Source organism: Diaphorina citri, unplaced genomic scaffold (genome assembly GCF_000475195.1).
Source record: "Diaphorina citri unplaced genomic scaffold, Diaci psyllid genome assembly version 1.1 scaffold881, whole genome shotgun sequence".
Lineage (NCBI taxonomy): Eukaryota > Metazoa > Arthropoda > Insecta > Hemiptera > Psyllidae > Diaphorina > Diaphorina citri.
Window position 1 is genome coordinate 103491 of NW_007378313.1, and position 27402 is coordinate 130892.

Genomic DNA, 27402 nt, shown 5'->3' on the forward strand with positions numbered 1-27402 from the left:
CAATCGACGTTGACTGAAACCGTTTATACGATCTCGACAACAGACTCGTCGATCGGCTATGTGGGGACACAGCGAGTTTGGCGTGGACATGAGCAAGAACTACGACTTCGTTTTCTCCGAACCCGATAATGGGTCGTTCGTGCAACATCGGCCCATCCTGGAGGATTCCTTTTACAAGTCCTTCAACCCTGACGCTCCGGAACACAATGTGAATCCGGAATCATACGCGGCGATTGATGAGTACATGGACGAGGTGTTCAATAAGAGCACGCACTCCATTTGTAACGCATGCGGGAAGAACATTTCGCACCGGTCGGCGGAGGCGCATTTCCGCAAGCATGTGTCGAGAATTAAGAAGGATTATTTTGATGAGCTCCCGCCCGAATATATGGACCGGTGCTTCAAGGAGGCTTACTGGGATGATAGGTGAGTAGACTAGCACTAGTAGAGGAATGATATAGGTGAGTAGCTGAGTAGACTATTAGAGACAGCGCTTTTGATAGAGTAACGATGCGGTTCCACTCACTCTGCATTTGTCTAACGTCATGATCTGTTTTTATTTGTTTTAATTTAAACAGTTCATGCCGATCGGCAAATGCCAAGTGAGTGGAAACGCACCATTAGAGTTTTTGGGAATTCACAAAAGCTGAAATTGATGATTGTGGTGGGACAACGGGAGTTCAAACACTACACAGATAATTGTTATGCATAAATTAACTGACGCTTGCCACCAACAATTCGGGTCCATCCTGAATTCTCTACTGCTTGAGACGGCCACTCAGTATCAGGTAGACCTGACGACAGGTACACCTGATTACGTCTATCTGTATGCTCATCATGTATCAGGTAAACCTGACAGAGGGACCTTTCAGCCGTACCTGTCAGTGTGTGTGCTTATCAGGTGTCAGGTATACTTGATCAGGCGCACCTGTCAGCTCTACCTGATAGTGAGTGGCCGGCCTTACCGCTATTTTTCTAGTTGGGAAACAATTCACCACAAGCTACGCCGTCAGTACGAAGAAAACCGCATCGTCCAGTCTATATTCGAACCGGAGACGTACAAATGCAAACGGTGCAACGCAACCTTCCGCAATCACGAGCTGACATATGCGCATCTGTTGGAACACAAGAAGAACGCATCCATCATCAGTGCGCGCGAAGCGGAAATCCGGAATCAAATCAAACGTGACAGGGCGCGCAACGCTACCACGCTGCCGCCACACCAGAAGGAGTGGAATCCGGATTACATAGACTATTTGAAAGGTGAATTACTAAAGGTGTGTCCACACATAATCGATCGATGTCGACTGAACCGTCCAGACTGCCTCGACAACATAGATTCACCTCGTCGATCGACGACCGGTCGACTATGTTTGGACACACCTTCAGAGAACATTGGACTTTAATAACGCCCTATAAAATACAAAAGAAAAAAATTTTTTCCCCTTTTTTCAAAGAGCCTAGATAGGTACCTTGAGGGAACTGTAATTGCTGAGGTCTTATCGTTCCGAAAACGAAGAGAGAAGGAAGACAGCATAGCAGGAAGCCAGCTATTCCGAGAACAAATCCCATCTGTTTACGATAAAGTTTGCCCCGGGCAGGAATCGAACCTTGGACCTAGCGCCTACAGGGCAGGCGTACTACCCTGGAAGCTATCTAGGGTGGCTCTTTTTAGGATTTTGAAATACACCAGGGAGCTCCTTTCCCCTGACGAATTCATTAAACCACAATTTCGTCTCTTCACTAGGCGTCAAGCACAAGCGGTCGGTCGATTGCATAGAAATTGACAACCCGGGAGCAGGAGACAACAAAACCGTACCACTTTACAAAATCTACGAGTCCTTCAACACCTCTAAGGAGAGAATTGAAAACATCACACCCGGACGTATACCCAACATCTTCACAGTGGATATTCCTAAGGAATCAATAGGGAAATCCAACAGTGATGCCAAAAATCTAAACAAAGTAGCAGACGATTATAATGAACGATCAATCAGTGAAAATCTGGAGTCTCGAGTTCAAGAAAGATATGCCCGACAAAAAGAAACAGACACAGAAATTGACCAACAAACAGTATCCAAATCAGGCATAGGCGAAGAAGACCCAGAAAAAGTGTCCCAAAACACAAACGGGGTTAACAAAGACACGAATGGGGTCAACAAATCCAGAAAAAGTGTCCCAAAACACTAACGTGGTTAACAAAGACACGAATGGGGTCAACAAAGACATGGATGGGGTCAACAGAGACATAAATGGAGTCAACAACGACATGAATCCGCCACCAGAGGCTCATGAGGAGATTCCTGAAATCCCGGATTACTATTTGAATGTGAGTCAACAACGACATGAATCCGCCACCAGAGGCTCATGAGGAGATTCCTGAAATCCCGGATTACTATTTGAATGTGAATGAAGATAACGAAGAAGATAACCATAGTGAGGAAGAAGAATCGGATAGTGATAGTAGTGATGAAGATAGAGATGGAAGGAAAACTACCAGAAATTCCAAGTCAGGTAAGAGTTTGCCTTGGGCAATCATTTTGTCCTTTGTGATTTTTTGTGCATATTTGTGTACCATTGACTTCTAAATATAACCTAAAGCTGTGTCCAGGAGATGGAAGGAAAACTACCAGAAATTCCAAGTCAGGTAAGAGTTGCCTTGGGCAATCATTTTGTCCTTTGTGATTTTTTGTGCATATTTGTGTACCATTGACTTCTAAATATAACCTAAAGCTGTGTCCAAGACAATACGTTCTGGAACCCACCGGAAGTGACTGAGACGGAGGTAAAGTAGGCCAAAGAAATCACAAAAAAAATCTGGTGTGAGCATCTCACGACTTTCCTTATCCGATTGATATTGAATATCTCTAACCGTTTAGTCAGTACAGCTGAAAACCACCAAAAAGCGGTCGAAAACTGTCAAAATTAGGTCGAAACACAGCTAACCGCTGCACCAATCTTAATGAAAAATAGAGTTTGATTTTGTGGGGGTATGAAGTTGATCTTCTCTTATATCTTTTGGGATTTCTCTTACCATTTAGTCAGTAGAGCCGAAAACAGCCTGAAAGCGGTCAAAATACTGTCGACCGCAGCACCGATCTTAACCAAAAGGTTCGTATCGCATCCTTGTTACATTTGAGGACTACATACCAAATACCAAATTTCAAGTCAAGAGAACTGTGAAGATTCTGGATGATCAAGGAAGAATTTCGTCAATTGCGGAAGTAAGTATATTTTTAAAGGGGTTTTGAATGTTTATGTAATGGAAATTTACAATTGCTCTAATCTACATGGATTTTTTTCTTTTTCTTTTTTGCTTTTCCCGTGCTCAGGTCTGATCTAGAAATTTATTATCTATTTAATAACGCCTTTTCGGGCAGTTAAAAAATCTTCCATTAGTGAAATCTCTCCGATTAAATCTTCGGTGAAAGCCATGAATTCAGAATTACAGGAGAACCATAGCATAGAGTTAGTTATGAGCAATAAGCTCACAAACCGATTTGCGGTTCAAGGCTCTGCGCCGTACCACATCGCGCCGCGCCCAAAACTAATAGGAGTAGCTAACCCCCAAACCAACTCGATTTAATCCATCACCTTTTTCAGGACAGGACGGATCGTCTGGTAAGTATTGGAGTAGGGCCCAAAGTCTGCCATCATCGTTAAACATAAGCGTTAACATCTTCACTACCATGTATATCCCTGGCAATACACTATCTAATACTGTTGGCTGCCACTTATATCCAGCGACAGTCATTGCCCTCACAGATGTCACCTTGTGACCTCCATATCTGTGAGGGTGTAGTCACTGTAGGAAAAAAATGATAAGAAACAAATAAAAATAACTCTAGCGAAACACCATAGCATATGGCGACCACAAATTTGCTCATAGCATTTGAAATAAATAGTCAAAAGTAGTGAGTCCCGACTGCTTGAAGATTTCGGCATAGGTAAATATTGTTATATTTAGGTCAGCCAGTCACTATCAGGTAGACCTGACCAGGTGTATAGTCGTCAGGTCTACCTGATAGTGATGGCTGGCCTTATACAATTTACGGATTAATAAAAGGGCCATTAACATGATATTTGGTGGCTTAATGGTCACGCTGAACTGGTAAACAGGAGAGCGCGGGTTCACTCTCAGCCAAGGCATGGAATCTAAGAGATTTCAAATTTGAAAACTTGATTTTTGATGAAACAATCTGATTGTTTGATTTCAAACTTTTTAGCTTTTTACCCAATGAGATTATTTCGTCCAAGAGTTAAGCTTAAACCAAGTTTACACCCTGACTGTTGTCCTGGCCGGTAATGCCTAGCGTTGCCATATGGCAACACTCGTACTTCTCTCGGGTTTTGCTGATCCTAGATGGCAGAACACGATAAATATTGATGCAACCTTCTAGAATCAGTTCTGAACAATAATTCTAGGCCTCCGGCTTCCTTCTCCGCAGCTAAAAACCCCAACGTGACCTCCGAGGAGAACCGCATGCGGGAGCGGAGCTTCCGCGAATGCATGCGCATCATTGACGCAAGGGAGACGCGCTCGGATCAGAACTACCACGTTCAATACGACGAACATATGGACTACATGCGCCTGCGCAACGAAACCGCAACGCTGTCGCCAAGCGAAGAGGTCATGTGGCGGTCGAACGCTCGGATCAGAACTACCATGTTCAATACGACGAACATATGGACTACATGCGCCTACGCAACGAAACCGCAACGCTGTCGCCAAGCGAAGAGGTCATGTGGCGGTCGAAACCCCGCAATGAGTATAGCGACTACGAAGAGTTGATGTCGGATAAGTGGACGTGTTACGAGTGTAATAAGACGTATGACAACTATACAGCATTCCTTATGCATATGAAGAAGCCGAAGGAGCCAAAGTCTCCCTACCTGATCGACCTGGAGAACAAGGAGAGGAAGGAGCGAATGGGTAAGTATTGGAGTAGGGCCCAAAGTCTGCCATCATCGTTAAACATAAGCATTAATATCTTCACTACCATGTATATCCCTGGCAATACACTATCTAATACTGTTGGCTGCCACTTAAATCCAGCGACAGTCATTGCCCTCACAGATGTCACCTTGTGACCTCCATATCTGTGAGGGTGTAGTCGCTGTAGGAAAAAAATGATAATAAATAAATAAAAATAACTCTAGCGAAACACCATAGCATATGGCGACCACAAATTTGCTCATAGCATTGCTGTAGGAAAAAAATGATAATAAATAAATAAAAATAACTCTAGCGAAACACCATAGCATATGGCGACCACAAATTTGCTCATAGCATTTGTGAGGGTGTAGTTGCTGTAGGAAAAAAATGATGATAAATAAATAAAAATAACTCTAGCGAAACACCATAGCATATGGCGACCACAAATTTGCTCATAGCATTTGAAATAAATAGTCAAAAGGTACTATTTTTTATCAGATAGATATAGATCTGATGAAACCGGAGATTAAACTGAACTTGTGTGAAACCATCGAAACGATCAGATTTGTCGCATCAGATGATCTGATGAGTTCATCTCATGCGATAAAACTTATCGTGAGTGGCCGATTTAAAAATGGGTGTTATACTCAGTTGTTTGATGACCGCTCATTTTTCATTTCAGACGCGGCTCTCCTGCCGAAAGTAGTGAGGCAGTCAAGGTGTTAATATTTCCATTTTCCAGTCCTTATTAACCCGTTGATCCTCCCCATCCACAGAAAATATCTTCACCACCAAAAGTTACTGGGTGAACGAGTGTTTCGAATGCGGCGCCAAGTTCAACACCCGCCAAGAACTCCTAGATCACATCAACGACAAAGGCTACGAGAGTTTGCCGCACATCGACCGTGTGGATCAAACCGTCAAGTGTGTTCACTGCGACTTGGCGTTCACCAACGTTCAAAAGTACCTCGAACACAAAGTCGCCCTCAGGGAGGCGGAAATCCTCCTGGGCAACCAGACAAACAAGGTATTCACCGTGGCCGAGTGGGTATCACACTAGGCTTGTACGTAGGAGGCCCGGGTTCGATTCCCGGCGGAGCCGAGGTTTTTTTCGGCTTGGAGTTCGGGGTGCACTCAGCCTCGTGAGTACAATTGAGGAGATGCTTCAATCGAGTAGCGACCAGTGGCGGCATTACCGGTGTAAAAAGATTATTGAAATGTGGAAATTGATTGCAAAGGAGGCACTTAGTAATGTTGTGATATCCACAAAAAATTGTAAGAAAGCTCTGCTTTACCACAAAGAAATTGAGATTTGATTTGGAAATTGATTGCAAAGGAGGCACTTAGTAATGTTGTGATATCCACAAAAAATTGTAAGAAAGCTCTGCTTTACCACAAAGAAATTGAGATTTGATTTGGAAATTGATTGCAAAGGAGGCACTTAGTAATGTTGTGATATCCACAAAAAATTGTAAGAAAGCTCTGCTTTACCACAAAGAAATTGAGATTTGATTTGGAAATTGATTGCAAAGGAGGCACTTAGTAATGTTGTGATATCCACAAAAAGACCCGATCACATTACTTTCCTTCCTATAGGATAAGGAAAGTAACAAGAAAAATATAAATTTAATGTTATGGTACCCGTTTTTGGTCAACTCTTCCCAACATTTTTTTTTTCTTTTTAAATCTCTACATTCTATTTTATTTCAGGTCTTCACATGAAGAAAATCCACCCGGAAGAAGACGCCAAGCGCGTACGAAAACGGCGCAGTTGTCGCATTGAAAACGCGGAAACGGTGCACGTCGTTGCGCACCATTTAGACTACAACGTGATGAAACACTTTGTGCTGGACACGGTCAACAAAGGCCGTCGCAAGAAGCGAAATGTCGAATACAAGAAGAAACAGAAGAGGAGTCGAAGAAAGAAACGAGACTTGATGATGCTAAAGAGAAATAAAGCTGTGAGAAACAATAAACGCGAAGGAATGGAACACAGTATCAAAAAGCGACAAGTAAATGTTGAAAACACACACAATGGAAAAGATCACATCAAAAAACGACAAGTAAATATTGGAAATAAACATAACTTGAAGAAACGACAAGTAGATACTCCAAACAAAGTTGACAATGAAGTCAACAAACCAAGAAGAGAAATAATAAACAAAAGAAAAAGAAGAGATGTAGACACTCTTATGGATAAGATGGATAAGGAATATGAAAAGTATCACATGTTCAATTGGAATCCAGATTTCAATATCAAAGATCCGATCCTTATGCATGACAAGTACAGGGAGTACTATTTCCAAGGTAATGGCAATATTTATTTTATTTAGTGTACGACAACATAATTCATCTAATGTAGCAGTTGTTTCATTGCTACAAAATAAAAACGGGGGTGAAACAATCATCTTTAAAATAAAAAAAACTACTGAAACCGAGTTTCATGAAACTCCTTGTGCATTGACAGATGAAACGCGTTTCAAGTAACAAGTTTCACTAGTGCGCATTGCGCCTGACGCATTCATAAAGGCTCAAATCGAAAAATATACGTACAAAATACCTACCTGGTGTAATAAAGGTATAAATAGGTAGCTTAAATGTAATTGATTAAAATCTAAAGAGATCAATAGCAATATTAACAAACAATAATAAACAATATGTCTAGTACTTATACTAAAAATTTGTAAAACAAATGGATTACCTACTCGTAAACAAAATAAAAAAATATTAACTAACTTCAATTTAAATCTATTCAAAACAAATTGTAACACAGAAAGGGACATATCTTGCATTGAACGGTTTGACAAAACAATCTCTAAAGAATCTAAAGGCTTCAATGTGGTGAATAATCAAGAAATCAGGCTGTACAACAGGAGAAATCAGGCTGTAAGGCTCATAATAAATTCAATACTTTGTACGTAGTTAGAGTAAAAGTGCCAAAAGACAGTCATATTCGGGTCAATTTTTTAAAATCGGGGAAAAAAGTGAAAACCTGAAAACATTTCTGAGAACCCTCTCTTTCGTCTCATTTTAGGCCTTGCTGAGCACGAAAAGCACAACTTGCAGCTTCAAAATGAGCAAGCTCAGCGAGATTTAATCGGCTCCCAGGCTGGCCAAGAATTAATGGCTCCTGGTGACAAAGAGTTGAGAGGCCCTGGTCAAAATCAAAAAAGTGAAAACCTGAAAACAGTTCTGAAAACCCTCTCTTTCGTCTCATTTTAGGCCTAGCTGAGCACGAAAAGCACAACTTGCAGCTTCAAAATGACCAAGCTCAGCGAGATTTAATCGGCTCCCAGGCTGGCCAAGAATTAATGGCTCCTGGTGACAAAGAGTTGAGAGGCCTTGGTCAAAATCTGGAAGGCGTGGAAGGAACGTACGCGTATGGTCCGGCCTTGTTTGGCACCACTTGGTCCTATAAGCTGTGGCCCACTATCAGATACAATATTATGGCGCCAGGTATATCAGTTATGTACTCCTCTTCATTTACTGATAGATTCTGACGTGGCTTTGTGAAGATTACCTCTTATTCTTCTTCTATTCATTTTCTTCATCTATCTCTTCATCTTCTTCTTTTTCCCCTTTTTACTATCCTATCTTTGGTTGGGTGGAAGAGCAATTTGTGAAGATTCATCTTAAAAAGAAGTCAACAAAAGTAAATTTTACCCTTCACAGGTGGGGGGGGGGTTCTTTATTCTTTATTCAGACATGTTTCGCCATTTCTGGCATCATCAGTGTGAAAATTACACTCTTAGTTTGATGATGCATATTTAAAAATTTCATATTTCCTTTATGATGTTTCTCAATGAAATTGAAAGTAACATTAAATTTTGTCTCCAATGGAGATCTTGTTTCTAGCTATTTGTTCTAGAGCAATATTTAGACCATTTCGTACACTTTTGGTTGTGTAATAAAATTGAATATGGTAAAAGTATTTTGCCAATTATTTACTCATACCAACATGATATCCCACATTTACAAATCAAAAAGTTTCCTTTCTTCGAACTTGTGTACTTACCTACTTTATCTTCGATCCTACCTATTTCCCCCTGGGAAATTGTTCAACTCGAACGTTAGTGTTAAAACAAGGATCACTCCTGTCTATTCGCAGGCAAATCCTACAACAACACGCAGTACTTCCACCGATACTATCAGAACCAAACCTCTTGGTTTATATTTTTAAACAAATTGTGGAACTTCTTGCTCAAAATTTCATTGTATTTCAATGTGTCGATTTCATTTTCAACAAGTTTGCTATGTAGATCTCTCCTTAACTTCTTGGTTTATATTTTTAAACAAATTGTGGAACTTCTTGCCCAAAATTTCATTGTATTTCAATGTGTCGATTTCATTTTCAACAAGTTTGCTATGTAGATCTCTCCTTAACATGTTATAACTGTGTATCTTGTTCAACATGTTTTTATTGATGTTGTATTTTCTCAGTTGATTGATTAAACTGACAGGTATGGGCAACTTAGAATATAAATATGGTAGGAGTTGAGTATATGGAACAAGTTCATTGTTATCCGATGAAGCTAGCTCGTTTAGTTTGGTGTTGTTCCCGGTTAAAATATTTTCCTTCAATTCTTTATTGAATGATTTTATTTGAACATTTTCGGTGCTTACTGAATTTATGTTAAAGAGTTGAGTATATGGAACAAGTTCATTGTTATCCGATGAAGCTAGCTCGTTTAGTTTCGTGTTGTTCCCGGTTAAAATATTTTCCTTCAATTCTTTATTGAATGATTTTATTTGAACATTTTCGGTGCTTACTGAATTTATGTTAAGAATAGCTAGTATCAGCATAAACAGCATCATAGATTTACTTTCACGATTATTATACATAGTCACTACAAAATATTTGTTCCTCTAGTCTACTTCTTATGATCTCATACAATGTGTGTGTTTACCCCTGCAAAATGAAGAAATCCCATCATATTAGAGACAGATACTATCACTTGTTTCTTTCAATTACCAAGTAAACAGTTGGTAAGTTGGTATCCTCACTTCCACTCACTTTTTATAAAAATAAATATTATAGCCACAATCTAAGTAAATAATTACCTTTCTAAGCAAAATAAACAATGTATTGACAATTTGATCATCAAATCGACTGATGAGACCTTTAGTAAGCACTATTTCTGTTTTGTTCCTCTAGTCTACCTCTTATGATGTGTGTTTACCCCTGCAAAATGAAGAAATCCCATCAGATTAGAGACAGATACTATCACTTCTTATCTTAAAATGACAAATTATTCAATGGAAATCTTTCAATTGCCAAGTAAACAGTTGGTAATTTGGTATCCTCACTTCACTCACTTTTTATAAAAATAAATATTATAGCCACAGTCTAAGTAAATATTTACCTCTCTAAGCAAAATAAACAATGTATTGACAATTTGATCATCAAATCGACTGATGAGACCTTTAGAAAGCACTAAATTGACTATTTCTGTTTAAGTAAGGCTAATACTGACGTTTCTATTTTCTAATTTCGAAAGCAGTATGAAAACATATAACAAAAGCAACGTGACTTGGTTTTATTACTGTTTTATTTTATTATTATAATTATTATGAAGAAATATTATCACTTGTTGTAATCTGATAATATTTTTTTCTTCTTGTTCGTTGAGTTTATTCTTAGGTACTATTAATTTCATTTGTTAGTCGAGAAATTGCGAATTAGGATGTTATCAGGGTTTTGGAGAATAGAACGTTCTAGGGATCAAAAGTCTCAATTCTGGCAAATGTTGTTTTCGATTTCACGAGAAATGAGAAACTCCCAGTCACATTAAATAACTGCTTACCTTATTATATGACTAGGATTCTTAGGGATTTTCCGAAACCTTGGTCCGAAACCCAAAAGGGATTAGTAATAGTCCATAAACCCATGCAAGATATACCTTTTCATCTGCAGAAACGTATGTCTTCTCTGCAGTCTTTGTCTAGTATGTTAGAAAATTAAATTAGTTCCTATGTACCAATTTTAAAATTTCTGAGCCGGCCTAGTTAGCTTAGTTGGTAGTGCGTCTGCCTTGTAAGCGCTAGGCCGCGGGTTCGATTCCCGCCCGGGGCGGATTTTATCCTGATGGGATAATGTTCGTTCTTGGAACGGCTGGCTTTCTCCTATCCTGTGTTCCTTCTCTCTTCGATTTCGGGACGATAAGACCATAGCAATTAGAGTTCCCTCTGTCAAACCTCTTAAAAAAAAAAAAGTTTCTGTCATCATGCACGAAAGAAATTCAGCTTTAATGGGGTACAAGAAGCACTTAGTACATATTTCATGAGATTGCTTTAAAAAAGCAACGTATTGAAATATAAAGCAGTTCTTTGGAAATCTAATTTGTTGTCGTTTTTGTTGTTGTTGTTGTTGTTGTTGTCGTTGTTGTTGTTGTTGTTGTTGTTGTTGTTGTTGTTGTTGTTGTTGTTGTTGTTGTTGTTGGTGTTGTTGTTGTTTTTGTTGTTGTTGTTGTTGTTGTTGTTGTTTCTTTTCCCATTGTGCAATAGGGAAATACTCGGACATCAAAATCCCACCTTAAGGAGGGGTGATTGAAAATCCAAAAGGCATACCCTATACTTCATACTGTCTGCTATTCCCAAAGACAAAAAGGTATAGGTACCTCCTCTGCTCCTTTTGCCATTGTAGGAGTTGGTGAAAGAACCAAAAGGATTTCACGAGGAAATAAAAGAAAGTACACAATTTTGAAAATACCACTTTTGTATTTACATTCTATTTACACCGCAAATGTTGTTTTCGATTTCACGAGAAATGAGAAACTCCCAGTCACATTAAATAACTGCTCACCTTATTATATGACTAGGATTCTTAGGGATTTTCCGAAACCTTGGTCCGAAACCCGAAAGGGATTAGTAATAGTCTATAAACCCATGCATGATACACCTTTTCATCTGCAGAAACGTATGTCTTCTCTGCAGTCTTTGTCTAGTAGGTATGTTAGAAAATTAAATTAGGTACCTTGTACCTATGTACCAATTTTAAAGTTTCTGTCATCAAGTCATCATGCACGAAAGAAATTCAGCTTTAATGGGGTACAAGAAGCACTTATTTGATACATATTTCAGTACATATTTCATGAGATTGCTTTAAAAAAAGCAACGTATTAAAATATAAAGCAGTTCTTTGGAAATCTAATTTGTTGTTGTTTTTGTTGTTGTTGTTGTTGTTGTTGTTGTTGTTGTTGTTGTTGTTGTTGTTGTTGTTGTTGTTGTTGATTGTTGTTGGTGTTGTTGTTGTTGTTGTTGTTGTTGTTGTTGTTGTTGTTGTTGTTGTTGTTGTTGTTGTTGTTGTTGGTGTTGTTTCTTTTCCCATTGTGCAAAATCAAAATCCCACCTTAAGGAGGGGTGATTGAAAATCCAAAAGGCATACCCTATACTTCATACTGTCTGCTTTTTCCAAAGACAAAAAGGTATAGGTACCTCCTCTGCTCCTATTGCCATTGTAGGAGTTGTTGAAAGAACCAAAAGGATTTCACGAGGAAATAAAAGAAAGTACACAATTTTGAAAATACCACTTTTGTATTTACATTCTATTTACACCAGGTAGGTATTTTGTACGTATATTTTTCGATTTGAGCCTTTATGAATGCGTCAGGCGCAATGCGCACTAGTGAAACTTGTTGCATGAAACGCGTTTCATCTGTTAATGCACAAGGAGTTTCATGAAACTCGGTTTCAGTAGTTTTTTTTTTATTATTATTTTTTATTTTAAAGATGATTGTTTCACCCCCGTTTTTATTTTGTAGCAATGAAACAACTGCTACATTAGACCCATCCTGTAGTATGCCTCTGATCAGATGGGCGAGAAGAGACACAATACTTCCCATTTAGGTGCTGGGTCAACACGAGAACAACTGTTCTGTTATAAGGTTATAACCTTATGTACGGCGTTTCACTAGTGTGCATTGCGCCTTAAGGCTTCGTTTCTTGTTTACATATCTGCCAATGACTCTATCGAGAAATCTTTCTTCGCCTTCTCCTTGATTTTCTCTCGTCTCGCCAGGTACGCTTCCTTCGCCTGTTTTCGGCTCGTTTCGTGGAATTTTTGCATCATTTTCAACGTTTATATTTTTCTTTTGCATAGTTTCTCCGAGAATATCCTTATTACTGTCTTTTAATATGTTGAATAGTGTATTTCCATCTATGAAATCTCCGTGATTTTGGGTATTTTTGTTATCATTAGCTGCATGCATAGAATCTTTTGTTTTTATACTTTGTTCGTCCCTAATGTTCTTATTAAGTAGACCATCATTTGGTTTTGGTTGGATTATTATTTTTAAGATGAGTGTTTCACCCCCGTTTTTATTTTGTAGCAATGAAACAACTGCTACATAGACCCATCCTGTAGTATGCCGCTGATCAGATGGGCGAGAAGAGACTCAATACTTCCCATTTAGGTGCTGGGTCAACACGAGAACAACTGTTCTGTTATAAGGTTATAACCTTATGTACGGGTTTCATGAAATGCGTTTCACTAGTGTGCGTTGCGCCTTAAGGCTTCGTTTCTTGTTTACATATCTGCCAATGACTCTAACGAGAAATCTTTCTTCGCCTTCTCCTTGATTTTCTCTCGTCAAAAGATTCTTTTAATTCATGAATAGGTTCATTATTTTGTGCCTTCTGTAGTAAATGACTTTTTAACTGATGTCCATCAATTTTGTATACATCCTGAGTTTTTGAATTTTTAGGCAAGCTTTTGCTCAAGATATTGAATAGATCATTTCCCTCTATTGCGTAATGTTCTCTGTCATTTAGTAGATTTCCTTTATCTTTCTTTCTTAAAATGGAATATAGGTTGTGTGCGTCTATTTTGAAATCATTTTTATGTCCATAAGGTCTGTTTTGGTAGTCTGGTATTACAGGGGCATCATAGTAGTTATCGTCATGTATTAAGGGATCACTGTTTTCATGTCCAAATGGATGACGTTTCATTTCTATTTGTTCTTCTAAGTTTTTCTTGTCTGCTTGAATATTTTTCTCGTCCTTGAAATGATTGGGATTGATGTTAAATCCCGTAATACTACTTTTTAAGAGGTTTGATACAGGGAACTGTAACCGCTAAGGTCTTATCGTCTCGAAAGCGAAGAGAGAATTAGGACAGGATAGGAGAGAGGAATCTACGGAAGACAAAACGACCTCTGCTTTCCTCAAACAAAGGTTATATCTCGCTACTCAGCAGGAAAACTCAGCAGGGCCAGTGGTGGGAGAACTTTTATGTATTATGCTAAAGTGCTTGTTTCAAGCTTTCAACTATAGTACCAGCCAATTTAGGTAGCTAGATAGATTTTCTCACCTGATAGCAATGGTTGCACGTAATATTAAACTCCTCCGAATAGGACTGCTCTAGCTCAAACTCCTTCTCATGTTGCACCATATGCTCCAAATACGGCTGCAAGTCGGGCAACCTTTCTCCACAATGGCGGCATTCGTACTTCCTTATCGGCGTTGTACGTCTAGTCACATATCTGTCTAGAAGTTTGGACAGGTTGCGGTTTTCATGCACCAGAATCTTGGCCAGCTTCTCCCAGTTGACCTTGCGGATGGTGTTGTTGTTGTTGACGTCGATGCGGAGTTGGCGACGCACGCGGGGTGCGTGACATCCGCATGCCACTGCGGGTTGCGCGACGGGTGATTCCGGCAGGAGAGCCGCGTCTGAAATGAAAAATGAGCGGTCATCAAACAACTGAGTATAACACCCATTTTTAAATCGGCCACTCACGATAAGTTTTATCGCATGAGATGAACTCATCAGATCATCTGATGCGACAAATCTGATCGTTTCGATGGTTTCACACAAGTTCAGTTTAATCTCCGGTTTCATCAGATCTATATCTATCTGATAGAAAATAGTACTGTTCAGTCCTATTCAAACAAAATGAGTTTACCCTCGTAGTCTAAACAAGGTCTTAAACGAGGATAGAAATACAATAAGAAATTAAAAGACTGTGTTAAAGTACGACATGCTGTGGACTTACACTTATCAATGATAGACACAGTTTTCAACAGAGAATGTTCTCAACAATATGGATGCAAACAAAGATCAACACAAGGAAAATGAAAATAAACACATACTACTGAAAATACCCAAAGGATATAATGAAATTCATGCAAGGAAACAAATATTATTAAAAATCATTCATAGAAAACCATGACAAGAAAGTAAGTCCCAATAATTACTTAGACAGTTACAAAAGAAAAGAAAAACTTTGAACTTTGTCCCACACGGCAAGTAAAATATACAAGAAAAACAAATTTCTTTGGTTAAAAATTACCAAGAATGGTAACTTCTTTGTTGATATCTTCAACATCATCGTATTCATCAGGTTTTGTACGTTTGGGGCGTGGTGGTTTAGGACTCGTAGGTTTTGGAGATCTCACTCGAACCTTTTTCATTTCTACATCTCCAAGATTGGCATGAACAATGTTTTCATTGGCAATATTTACAGATCCACCGTTATTGGGATTGACAATGTTTTCATTGGGAATATTGTTGACAGCAATGTTGTTTCTTTTGGTATTATGTACAGTATCAACAATGTTATCTCCATTGGCATTATTGATAGATTCACCTTCATTAACAAGCTCATTGTCTCCTTTGGCAATGTTGTTTATATTGATAATATCATTGGCTTTGATTTCAATGTGAGTTTCGAGAGGAGCTTGAGCTTCGTTGAATTTGTTTTTACAGCCGCACTTTTTGTCTATCTTCTTGGCTGGAAAAGATTTATTTCTGGCATCATCAGTGTGAAAATTACACTCTTAATTTGATGATGCACATTTAAAAATTTCATATTTCCTTTATGATGTTTCTCATTGAAATTGGAAGTAACATTTCATCTCCAATGGAGATCTTGTTTCTAGCTATTTGTTCTAGAGCAATATTTAGACCATTTCGTACACTTTTGGCTGTATAATAAAATTGAATATTACTATGGTAAAAGTGTTTTGCCAAATATTTACTCATACCAACATGATATCCCACATTTGCAAATCAAAAAGTTTCCTTTCTTCGAACTTGTGTACTTACCTACTTTATCTTCGATCCTACCTATTTTCCACTGAAAAATTGTTCAACTCGAACGTTAGAGTGTTAAAACAAGGATCACTCCTGTCTATTCGCAGGCAAATCCTACAACAACACGCAGTACTTCCACCGATACTATCAGAACCAAACCATTAAGAACCACATCAAAGCCATATTCCGCGATTACTTTATCAAACCGTTGAATGCAACCTGGCCCGTGCGACAATTCCGAGAATCCGAGAGAGACACAGAAGAACTTGAAAGCTTAGCGCGAAAAGATCGAAGGAAGCGAACTGCTGAAGATGTGTCTGACGAAGGAATTGAAAAAGATTTGGATGACAATGATGATGTTGCAAATGAAAATCAGATTGGAGGGAATAGAAATAAGAGACATGTTGTAGACAGGGCATGCTTTTATGATCAAATTCGGGAAAGACCGAAAATAGGTAAACAAAACCGACACTTTTCATTCTATAGGTCCCCTACACATGATCGAAAACAATACCTTTCACTTTAATCTTAGTTGTTTTAAATGAGAAAAGTATACATAGAAAACCATTGGTGCATATAACCCAGGTGTTGATGAGCAAAACTAAAAAATAATAGAACATAACCTAGATGGATCAATGGATGGATATAGAAAACCTATGATAGTAACTTGAATCTATTGGGAGGGAATCATAAATATGCTAAGACAATAATATGACTAAAATCTTTTCCAGCCAAGAAGATAGACAAAAAGTGCGGCTGTAAAAACAAATTCAACGCCTATACATAGAAAACCATTGGTGCATATAACCCAGGTGTTGATGAGCAAAACTAAAAAATAATAGAACATACATAGATGGATGGATATAGAAAACCTATGATAATAACTATTGGGAGGGAAACATAAATATGCTAAGACAATAATATGACTAAAATCTTTTCCAGCCAAGAAGATAGACAAAAAGTGCGGCTGTAAAAACAAATTCAACGAAGCTCAAGCTCCTCTCGAAACTCACATTGAAATCAAAGCCAATGATATTATCAATATAAACAACATTGCCAAAGGAGACAATGAGCTTGTTAATGAAGGTGAATCTATCAATAATGCCAATGGAGATAACATTGTTGATACTGTACATAATACCAAAAGAAACAACATTGCTGTCAACAATATTCCCAATGAAAACATTGTCTCAATGGAGATAACATTGTTGATACTGTACATATTGCCAAAAGAAGCAACATTGCCCAAGGAGACAATTTTATTGATCCTGATAATAAATAATAATGCCAATGGAGATAACATTGTTGATACTGTACATATTGCCAAAAGAAGCAACATTGCCCAAGGAGACAATTTTATTGATCCTGATAATAAAGGTGAAGCTATCCATATTGCCAATGGAGATAACATTGTTGATACTGTACATAATACCAAAAGAAACAACATTGCTGTCAACAATATTCCCAATGAAAACATTGTCAATCCAAATAACGGTGGATCTGTAAATATTGCCAATGAAAACATTGTTCATGCCAATCTTGGAGATATAGAAATGAAAAAGGTTCGAGTGAGATCTCCAAAACCTACGAGTCCTAAACCACCACGCCCCAAACGTACAAAACCTGATGAATACGATGATGTTGAAGATATCAACAAAGAAGTTACCATTCTTGGTAATTTTTAACCAAAGATAGATCTTGTTAACTAGCTTGAGAGACTGTCTACAATTCTTTGTTTTAATGATCAATTTGAATACCGCGTTATAAATTGTAAAGACATCGATCTCTTCCAAGTTCCAAGCCAACTTTCAGCTTGATTTACGATTTACTCATTCAATGGCCAAATTGAGTTACCTGTTCGTTATGATGTAGCTAACCAGCCAAATCCAGATTAGAAGTGTGCTGATTTCTGAAATTATTCACTTTTTTCCTTGCCAGATATTTTACCGAACTCTCGATAACTGTTCATTTGGCAAAGCCTTGTTTTCTCCAATCAGTATGTTGAAAAAATCACTGCGGTTGAATTTGGAAAGGAATGTTAAATACACCTCTTAAATAAAACGTTTAGAATAGACATAAACATCCCCTGAGGTCAGTTGACTCATCCGATAGGTTAGGTATTACCCGTAACCATGTGATTATAGTGTTGGGTTTAAGAGCTTTACATTTTATTAGTTTACAGTGTAAACTTTACACAATATTATATTCCTGGCGGTTGTGAATAATGCTTTGACTCATATTACCATGACGAGGCAGACCACCTTCTAATTCTTATCTACTGTGAATAATTTCTGGGAAAAAAAATGTTTATCTATGCTTTGAGTGGGTGAAGTTCTTTGAAAAGTTGATGCGTCAAATGAAGTTGTAAGGCGCCATCGCCACATATTATTAGGCGACCAAAAATTCCCAATAGACAAGAAAAGTTCAGCCCAATATTACTCAATATTTGGATGATTAATCCGAAAGTTTTACTACATGAGACAGCAAGGTTAGGCAACACAGGAAGTGTCCATTGGTTTACCTCATTCACCTAGAGTAATATTAATAAATAAAGTGGGAATTTCGTAATGTTGAATTTAACGTTTGGGGTTCGTACAGTTCCTACTGATTCCTATGGGGGTATTTCTAAACATGCTTTACAAGGATTGCTGAATACTCTTTAAATGTCCTATTCCATTGAGTTTTTACTTCCAGAACAGCTGTCAGGAAAGTGAGAATGGTTATATGATTGCCAATATTCGAAATCTATACCATCGATAGCACTCGATCAAAGGCACTTCAAGAAGTTCTTCATTTGAAGATCTCAAGGGTAACATGAACATATTCCAAATTCCAGTCAGAGAGCCTCTAATGATCATTCAATTTTCCCGTGAGAATTTTGTTTACCCGTTTGATTCTTTTGTTCTGATTTTTCTTCACATTTTTTTATTCAATGCTAAGTGAAGAATAAAATTTGTTGACTTGATTAAATTCATATGTGTATGATGTCGCGTCGCGTAGAGATATGTTATGTTCATTGAAATTTGTTTTTCTTGTATATTTTACTTGCCGTGTGGGACAAAGTTCAAAGTTTTTCTTTTCTTTTGTAACTGTCTAAGTAATTATTGGGACTTACTTTCTTGTCATGGTTTTCTATGAATGATTTTTAATAATATTTGTTTCCTTGCATGAATTTCATTATATCCTTTGGGTATTTTCAGTAGTATGTGTTTATTTTCATTTTCCTTGTGTTGATCTTTGTTTGCATCCATATTGTTGAGAACATTCTCTGTTGAAAACTGTGTCTATCATTGATAAGTGTAAGTCCACAGCATGTCGTACTTTAACACAGTCTTTTAATTTCTTATTGTATTTCTATCCTCGTTTAAGACCTTGTTTAGACTACGAGGGTAAACTCATTTTGTTTGAATAGGACTGAACAATACTATTTTCTATCAGAGATTAAACTGAACTCTTGTGAAACCATCGAAACGATCAGATTTGTCGCATCAGATGATCTGATGAGTTCATCTCATGCGATAAAACTTATCGTGAGTGGCCGATTGTTCATTGAAGAGTTGCTCAGTCAATGCTTCAGCCATTAGTATGTTTGTCATGCAGGTTTTTATCTCATAGTAAAAAGATAGTTGTTGTTGGCAGTTGGTTGGAAGAGAATGTCCAAGAAGATTCTTCTGTAATTTCAGACTTTTCTTGACATACTTGTGTACATCAGGTACGCGCATGTGTTACAACAAAGTGTCCAGCAAATCCATAAAATGGTGGATATTTGATTAAAGTCTTTAGTAGGTAGGTACTTGTTCTTCATTGCTATCTTTAAAGGGGTTAAGTTTTCCAGTAATTGAATTCAATTGAAAATCGTTTTGTCTTCCGTAGATTCCTCTCTCCTATCCTGTCCTAATTCTCTCTTCGCTTTCGGGACGATAAGACCTTAGCAGTTACAGTTCCCTGTATCAAACCTCTTAAAAAGTAGTGATATCTATAACACCATAATAATTAGCCCCTCAGACATTATTTGTCCAATTTCACACCCTTAACCCGTTTGTGCACAGCGTCCTAATGTCGACACCTTGTTCCAGATCTTCAGCACGGAGGACGCCATTCACGAGCACAACCTAGAGCGCATGCGCATCCTGAGGGAACGAGAACACGCGGACTATGTCGAACTTAACCGAACGACACGTCGGAAGATTTACACTCCGTTTGAAGATCCGTTTACGATTAAGATCATGGAGAATGAGGACAATACGTTCTGGAACCCACCGGAAGTGACTGAGACGGAGGTAAAGTAGGCCAAAGAAATCACAAAAAAAAAAATCTGGTGTGAACATCTCACGACTTTCCTTATCCGATTTATATTGAATATCTCTAACCGTTTAGTCAGTACAGCTGAAAACCACCAAAAAGCGGTCGAAAACTGTCAAAATTAGGTCGAAACACAGCTAAAAAAAAAATCTGGTGTGAACATCTCACGACTTTCCTTATCCGATTGATATTGAATATCTCTAACCGTTTAGTCAGTACAGCTGAAAACCACCAAAAAGCGGTCGAAAACTGTCAAAATCAGGTCGAAACACAGCTAACCGCTGCACCAATCTTAATGAAAAATAGAGTTTGATTTTGTGGGGGGTATGAAGTTAATCTTCTTTTATATCTTTTGGGATTTCTCTTACCATTTAGTCAGTAGAGCCGAAAACCGCCTGAAAGCGGTCTAAATACTGCTGACCGCAGCACCGATCTTAACCAAAAGGTTCGTATCGCATCCTTGTTACATTTGAGGACTACATACCAAATACCAAATTTCAAGTCAATAGTCTGGCAATAGTATTTTTTGTTCAATTTTAAGTAATAAGATCCCAACTTGATATCCACAGTAAATAAAAAGAAAGTAAAAAGATGTCAGTAGCATTCTCTCACAAATTTTAATGTCTAGTTTAGCAAATTGTTGTCAGTAGCATTCTCTCACAAATTTTAATGTCTAGTTTAGCAAATTGTAAAATCCACTCGGAAAACAAAAACCAAAGTTGACAAGTTTCGTCAGCTCCTGATGCCATCGTCAGAAAACTAACAAATCTGTCCTATTTCCAGGATCCGGCTGAAGATCGCTACTATTGCTATTACTGCAAGGACATGATGGCCAACACGAAGGAGTTCATAGAACATCGGAAATTCCACGAAACGAGCCGAAAACAGGCGAAGGAAGCGTATTCCAGGATCCGGCTGAAGATCGCTACTATTGCTACTACTGCAAGGACATGATGGCCAACACGAAGGAGTTCATAGAACATCGGAAATTCCACGAAACGAGCCGAAAACAGGCGAAGGAAGCGTACCTGGCGAGACGAGAGAAAATCAAGGAGAAGGCGAAGAAAGATTTCTCGTTAGAGTCATTGGCAGATATGTAAACAAGAAACGAAGCCTTAAGGCGCAATGCACACTAGTGAAACGCATTTCATGAAACCCGTACATAAGTTTATAACCTTATAATAGAACAGTTGTTCTCGTGTTGACCCAGCACCTAAATGGGAAGTATTGTGTCTCTTCTCGCCCATCTGATGAGAGGCATACTACAGGATGGGTCTATTTTTAATAAATTTTTTGACAGGTTAAGAAGCTTAAGGGAGTTTTTATTATTTTTTATATCTTTTTGATGGAGATCTGTGTTTTTTGTAAGTCTTGTTCTTGCCTCGAAAGATGATGGCTTTACATGTTGATACTGTGTAGGACGAAATGCAAGGAGATGTAGATAATACTAACTACTGTACTCTGAGGACAAAGGGGGAAATGGAACGTGTTGACATCTACACGGAGATAGATGGGTTTTATCAGACACAGAATTTTGTTGTTTACGTGTCTTTGCTTCAAGTTATTTTTGAGTGTGTTTGTCTAAATTTATTGTTGAAATTTTTATGGGGGTGTATGTAACTAACTATAGCAAATCTTGTCTGATAATTATAAACAGACAGAGGAAATACTGCCCCAAAATGTTATTGCAGATAAGGGGACAAGCAGATAGAAAGTTGTGACAACCAACAAGCAATGAAAAGTTTCCTTTGCGTGTCACCTTTATGGTAGCAGCTCAAAGCTGACATGTGAAGTGACGTTTCTAATCAAAAAGAGGTTGAACCAGAACTCTTTACGCCTTACATGAGATTATTTCTGAAAGATTTTGTGTAGAATGTTTTTACTTACCAACATATTTTATGTGTGTCACCTAAAATATGTTGACGGCATCACAACTTCTAAAGTTCTGAAAATTGATGACAAAATGCAATATTTTTGAATAATTCTATGACGTTATATTTAAAATAAGGTACCTATAACGAGGAAGGTAGAGAATGAGATTAGTTTACCTAATAGGGTGATATACTTACGGTTCATGAACCCATAAGGTAATATTCCTCAGGTTTCGTTTAACAGAAAATTCAAATCAGAATAAAGCGTTACATTATTTTGTTTACCTATGGTTATGGTTTCCTTCATTTTAAAATACAAAGCATTCAACATTTTCTTAATCCACTCTTGAAGATCAAATAATGCCTTATCCCCATGACGTTGATGTAGCTACTCGTAAACCCATTCTGATCTCGAGTTTAGATTAAGCTTTGAGCCTTTTTATTATATCTTCAGATTAGGTTAACAAAAATCTTGAATATATTTATATACAGGGTAGCTACAAAGACATCGGGGTTACCATACATTCATTATAACGAATAGATCCATTAATTCGTTTAGATATCGTTTTAACCTTTCAAATGGGAAGTTGAAGGTACCCAATTTTTACCTTCTAGCTTAATTTCCATTACCTACTCGTACATGAAGGAGGTTGCAAGAAATCGAGAAGAGTGCCTTCACCGACAAGGCCTTTAGGGATTGATGACTCGTGCCTGACAGTAGGTAATGAAAATTAAGAAAGAGGGGATACCTAAATAATTAATATTATGAAAATAATATGTTATTAATAAGGCAGTACAGGCAAATACTCTCAGACAAAAAATAAATCATCAAATCTAACATGTTGATGAATTCGCAATGAACTCGGAAGGTTTCGGAAAGCCTCAGAGCAGCAATTCAAATAGTAATCCGGGATTTCAGGAATCTCCTCATGAGCCTCTGGTGGCGGATTCATGTCGTTGTTGACTCCATTTATGTCTTTGTTGGCCCCATCCATGTCTTTGTTGACCCCATTCGTGTCTTTGTTAACCCCGTTTGTGTTTTGGGACACTTTTTCTGGGTCTTCTTCGCCTGTGCCTGATTTGGATACTGTTTGTTGGTCAATTTCTGTGTCTGTTTCTTTCTGTCGGGCATATATTTCTTGAACTCGAGACTCCAGATTTTTACTGATTGATCGTTCATTATAATCGTCTGCTACTTTGTTTAGATTTTTGGCATCACTGTTGGATTTCCCGATTGATTCCTTAGGAATATCCACTGTGAAGATGTTGGGTATACGTCCGGGTGTGATGTTTTCAATTCTCTCCTTAGAGGTGTTGAAGCTACTTTGTTTAGATTTTTGGCATCACTGTTGGATTTCTCGATTGATTCCTTAGGAATATCCACTGTGAAGATGTTGGGTATACGTCCGGGTGTGATGTTTTCAATTCTCTCCTTAGAGGTGTTGAAGGACTCGTAGATTTTGTAAAGTGGTACGGTTTTGTTGTCTCCTGCTCCCGGGTTTCTTGAACTCGAGACTCCAGATTTTCACTGATTGATCGTTCATTATAATCGTCTACTACTTTGTTTAGATTTTTGGCATCACTGTTGGATTTCCCTATTGATTCCTTAGGAATATCCACTGTGAAGATGTTGGGTATACGTCCGGGTGTGATGTTTTCGATTCTCTCCTTAGAGGTGTTGAAGGATTCGTAGATTTTGTAAAGTGGTACGGTTTTGTTGTCTCCTGCTCCCGGGTTGTCAATTTCTATGCAATCGACCGACCGCTTGTGCTTGACGCCTAGTGAAGAGACAAAATTGTGGTTAGTACCTGTCGGTCACTTTTTAATGAATTCGTCAGGGGAAAGGAGCTCCCTGGTCTATTTCAAAATCCTAAAAAGAGCCACCCTAGATAGCTTCAAGGGTAGTACGCCTGCCCTGTAGGCGCTAGGTCCAAGGTTCGATTCCTGCCCGGGGCAAACTTTATCGTAAACAGATGGGATTTGTTCTCGGAATAGCTGGCTTCCTGCTATGCTGTCTTCCTTCTCTCTTCGTTTTCGGAACGATAAGACCTCAGCAATTACAGTTCCCTCAAGGTACCTATCTAGGCTCTTTGAAAAAAGGGGAAAAAATTTTTTTCTTTTGTATTTTATAGGGCGTTATTAAAGTCCAATGTTCTCTGAAGGTGTGTCCAAACATAGTCGACCGGTCGTCGATCGACGAGGTGAATCTATGTTGTCGAGGCAGTCTGGACGGTTCAGTCGACATCGATCGATTATGTGTGGACACACCTTTAGTAATTCACCTTTCAAATAGTCTATGTAATCCGGATTCCACTCCTTCTGGTGTGGCGGCAGCGTGGTAGCGTTGCGCGCCCTCTCACGTTTGATTTGATTCCGGATTTCCGCTTCGCGCGCACTGATGATGGATGCGTTCTTCTTGTGTTCCAACAGATGCGCATATGTCAGCTCGTGATTGCGGAAGGTTGCGTTGCACCGTTTGCATTTGTACGTCTCCGGTTCGAATATAGACTGGACGATGCGGTTTTCTTCGTACTGACGGCGTAGCTTGTGGTGAATTGTTTCCCAACTAGAAAAATAGCGGTAAGGCCGGCCACTCACTATCAGGTAGAGCTGACAGGTGCGCCTGATCAAGTATACCTGACACCTGATAAGCACACACACTGACAGGTACGGCTGAAAGGTCCCTCTGTCAGGTTTACCTGATACATGATGAGCATACAGATAGACGTAATCAGGTGTACCTGTCGTCAGGTCTACCTGATACTGAGTGGCCGTCTCAAGCAGTAGAGAATTCAGGATGGACCCGAATTGTTGGTGGCAAGCGTCAGTTAATTTATGCATAACAATTATCTGTGTAGTGTTTGAACTCCCGTTGTCCCACCACAATCATCAATTTCAGCTTTTGTGAATTCCCAAAAACTCTAATGGTGCGTTTCCACTCACTTGGCATTTGCCGATCGGCATGAACTGTTTAAATTAAAACAAATAAAAACAGATCATGACGTTAGACAAATGCAGAGTGAGTGGAACCGCATCGTTACTCTATCAAAAGCGCTGTCTCTAATAGTCTACTCAGCTACTCACCTCCTCTACTAGTGCTAGTCTACTCACCTATCATCCCAGTAAGCCTCCTTGAAGCACCGGTCCATATATTCGGGCGGGAGCTCATCAAAATAATCCTTCTTAATTCTCGACACATGCTTGCGGAAATGCGCCTCCGCCGACCGGTGCGAAATGTTCTTCCCGCATGCGTTACAAATGGAGTGCGTGCTCTTATTGAACACCTCGTCCATGTACTCATCAATCGCCGCGTATGATTCCGGATTCACATTGTGTTCCGGAGCGTCAGGGTTGAAGGACTTGTAGAAGGAATCCTCCAGGATGGGCCGATGTTGCACGAACGACCCATTATCGGGTTCGGAGAAAACGAAGTCGTAGTTCTTGCTCATGTCCACTTCGGAGTCGAGAGTGAAGAAATGCTTCATAATGCGGAACTTTGGCGTGGTTGTCGGTGTGCGCAGGCGCGGGTGTACCGAGGACTTGTGGTGAATCAGGTGGTCCTCCTCGTGAAAGAGGTCGCCGCAATATTTGCACCGAAATTTGGGCGGGACTGGAAAAAGAAAGAAGAGGAAATGAAAACGAAGGGTTTTTGGTCGGTGAGAAGAATTTTAACATTCAGTAGGGCAGGGTTTTATTGAAATTTTCTTTTCGTTTCTTTTTCTTTAAATCAAATATACAGACATTAGTATAAGTAGTGCTTTATTTAGACTGTCAGCTTAGAACAAGTTGTTCCATTATACCAACAGACAGTCCTAGTGAAAGTCTTAGTCCTAGTTCTTATTATTTAACAGAGAGGGTTTTAGTCCTTCATTTACACTCTTTGCAATCCATGATTGAATTGGTAAATCGTGTCTTATGTCTTTAACTTTATAATCCGATTTAAATCATGATAATGAAAGACCACCCTCAAATTTAAGAGTCCTAGTGAAAGTCTTAGTCCTAGTTCTTATTAATTAACAGAGAGGGTTTTAGTCCTTCCTTTACACTCTTTGCAATTCATGATTGAATTGGTAAATCGTGTCTTATGTCTTTAACTTTATAATCCGATTTAAATCATGATAATGAAAGACCACCCTCAAATTTAAGCAGTGTCATCGACCTGGATATTAAAATTGTCTACTACTTTGGCAATCATGATGCAGGCCATTTTGAACGCTAAGTGGGTCAGTTTTGCAATTAACGCTACTATAAGCAGTCTAGACTGGTATACATAGAATGGAAAGGCGCTTTTATTAGTTTTGAGCATGAATACAACATGTCTTAAAATATTTATGTCATTTCTAAAAAAAACTGCCGTTCATTGAACGTGCCAAATTTTTTGACTTTACTTGGACCAAACCTGCGAATCCAAAGCTAGCCAATATTGAGTAACACTCGTATTTATGAACAAGAATGATCGTTCTTAGATCAGTCTCAAGTCAAAATTGACCAATCAAATGCCTTGAGACTATGTTAGAAATATGGTTCAGAACTGATTCTAGAAGGTTGCATCAATATTTATCGTGTTCTGCCATCTAGGATCAGCAAAAACTGAGAGAAGTACGAGTGTTGCCATATGGCAACGCTAGGCATTACCGGCCATGACAATAGTCAGGGTGTAAATTCGGTTTAAGCTTAACTCTTGGACGAATTAATCTGATTGGGTAAAAAGCTAAAAAGTTTGAAATCAAACAATCAGATTGTTTCATCAAAAATCAACTTTTCAGATTTGAAATCTCTTAGATTCCGGTTTAAGCTTAACTCTTGGAGGAAATAATCTCATTGGGTAAAAAGCTAAAAAGTTTGAAATCAAACAATCAGATTGTTTCATCAAAAATCAACTTTTCAGATTTGAAATCTCTTAGATTCCATGCCTCGGCTGAGAGTGAACCCGCGCTCTCCTGTTTACCAGGTCAGCGTGACCATTAAGCCACCAAATATCATGTTAATGGCCCTTTTTTTAATCCGTAAATTGTATAAGGCCAGCCATCACTATCAGGTAGACCTGAAGACTATACATCAAATATCATGTTAATGGCCCTTTTTTTAATCCGTAAATTGTGTAAGGCCAGCCATCACTATCAGGTAGACCTGACGACTATACACCTGGTCAGGTCTACCTGATAGTGAGTGGCTGACCTAAATATAACAAGACTATACACCTGGTCAGGTCTACCTGGATAGTGAGTGGCTGGCCTAAATATAACAATATTTACCTATGCCGA

At 38.6% G+C, this 27402-nt stretch overlaps 2 protein-coding genes and 1 long non-coding RNA gene across 3 annotated transcripts in view; 1 reads left to right on the plus strand and 2 right to left on the minus strand.

Annotated features, from left to right (window-relative positions):
* Positions 1-58: 58 nt before the first annotated feature.
* LOC108252814 lies at positions 59-21539 on the plus strand. The gene is made up of 18 exons (XM_017445545.2): positions 59-426; positions 980-1263; positions 1748-2133; positions 2195-2287; positions 2364-2514; positions 5619-5655; positions 5735-5946; positions 6647-7243; positions 7971-8087; positions 8276-8392; positions 16073-16420; positions 16908-17149; positions 17441-17639; positions 18660-18675; positions 19378-19495; positions 20015-20245; positions 21051-21155; positions 21281-21539. The coding sequence occupies exons 1-18, from the start codon at positions 59-61 to the stop codon at positions 21365-21367; spliced, it is 3708 nt and encodes a 1235-aa protein (XP_017301034.1). The 3' UTR covers positions 21368-21539.
* LOC113468888 lies at positions 12451-13526 on the minus strand. The gene is made up of 2 exons (XR_003392480.1): positions 13394-13526; positions 12451-12827 (listed from the first exon to the last, which is right to left on the minus strand). It is a non-coding gene; the product is annotated as an uncharacterized LOC113468888 (long non-coding RNA).
* Positions 21540-21665: 126 nt separating the features above from the next.
* Positions 21666-27402, minus strand: part of LOC103512764 — a 43180-nt gene continuing 37443 nt past the window's right edge. Inside the window, exons 22-26 of the mRNA XM_026826152.1 lie at positions 25250-25748; positions 24421-24704; positions 23708-23916; positions 23020-23343; positions 21666-21728 (exon numbers count right to left, since the gene is read on the minus strand). Coding sequence (XP_026681953.1) covers positions 21666-21728; positions 23020-23343; positions 23708-23916; positions 24421-24704; positions 25250-25748 — 1379 coding nt within the window. The remainder of the gene's footprint in view (positions 21729-23019; positions 23344-23707; positions 23917-24420; positions 24705-25249; positions 25749-27402) is intronic.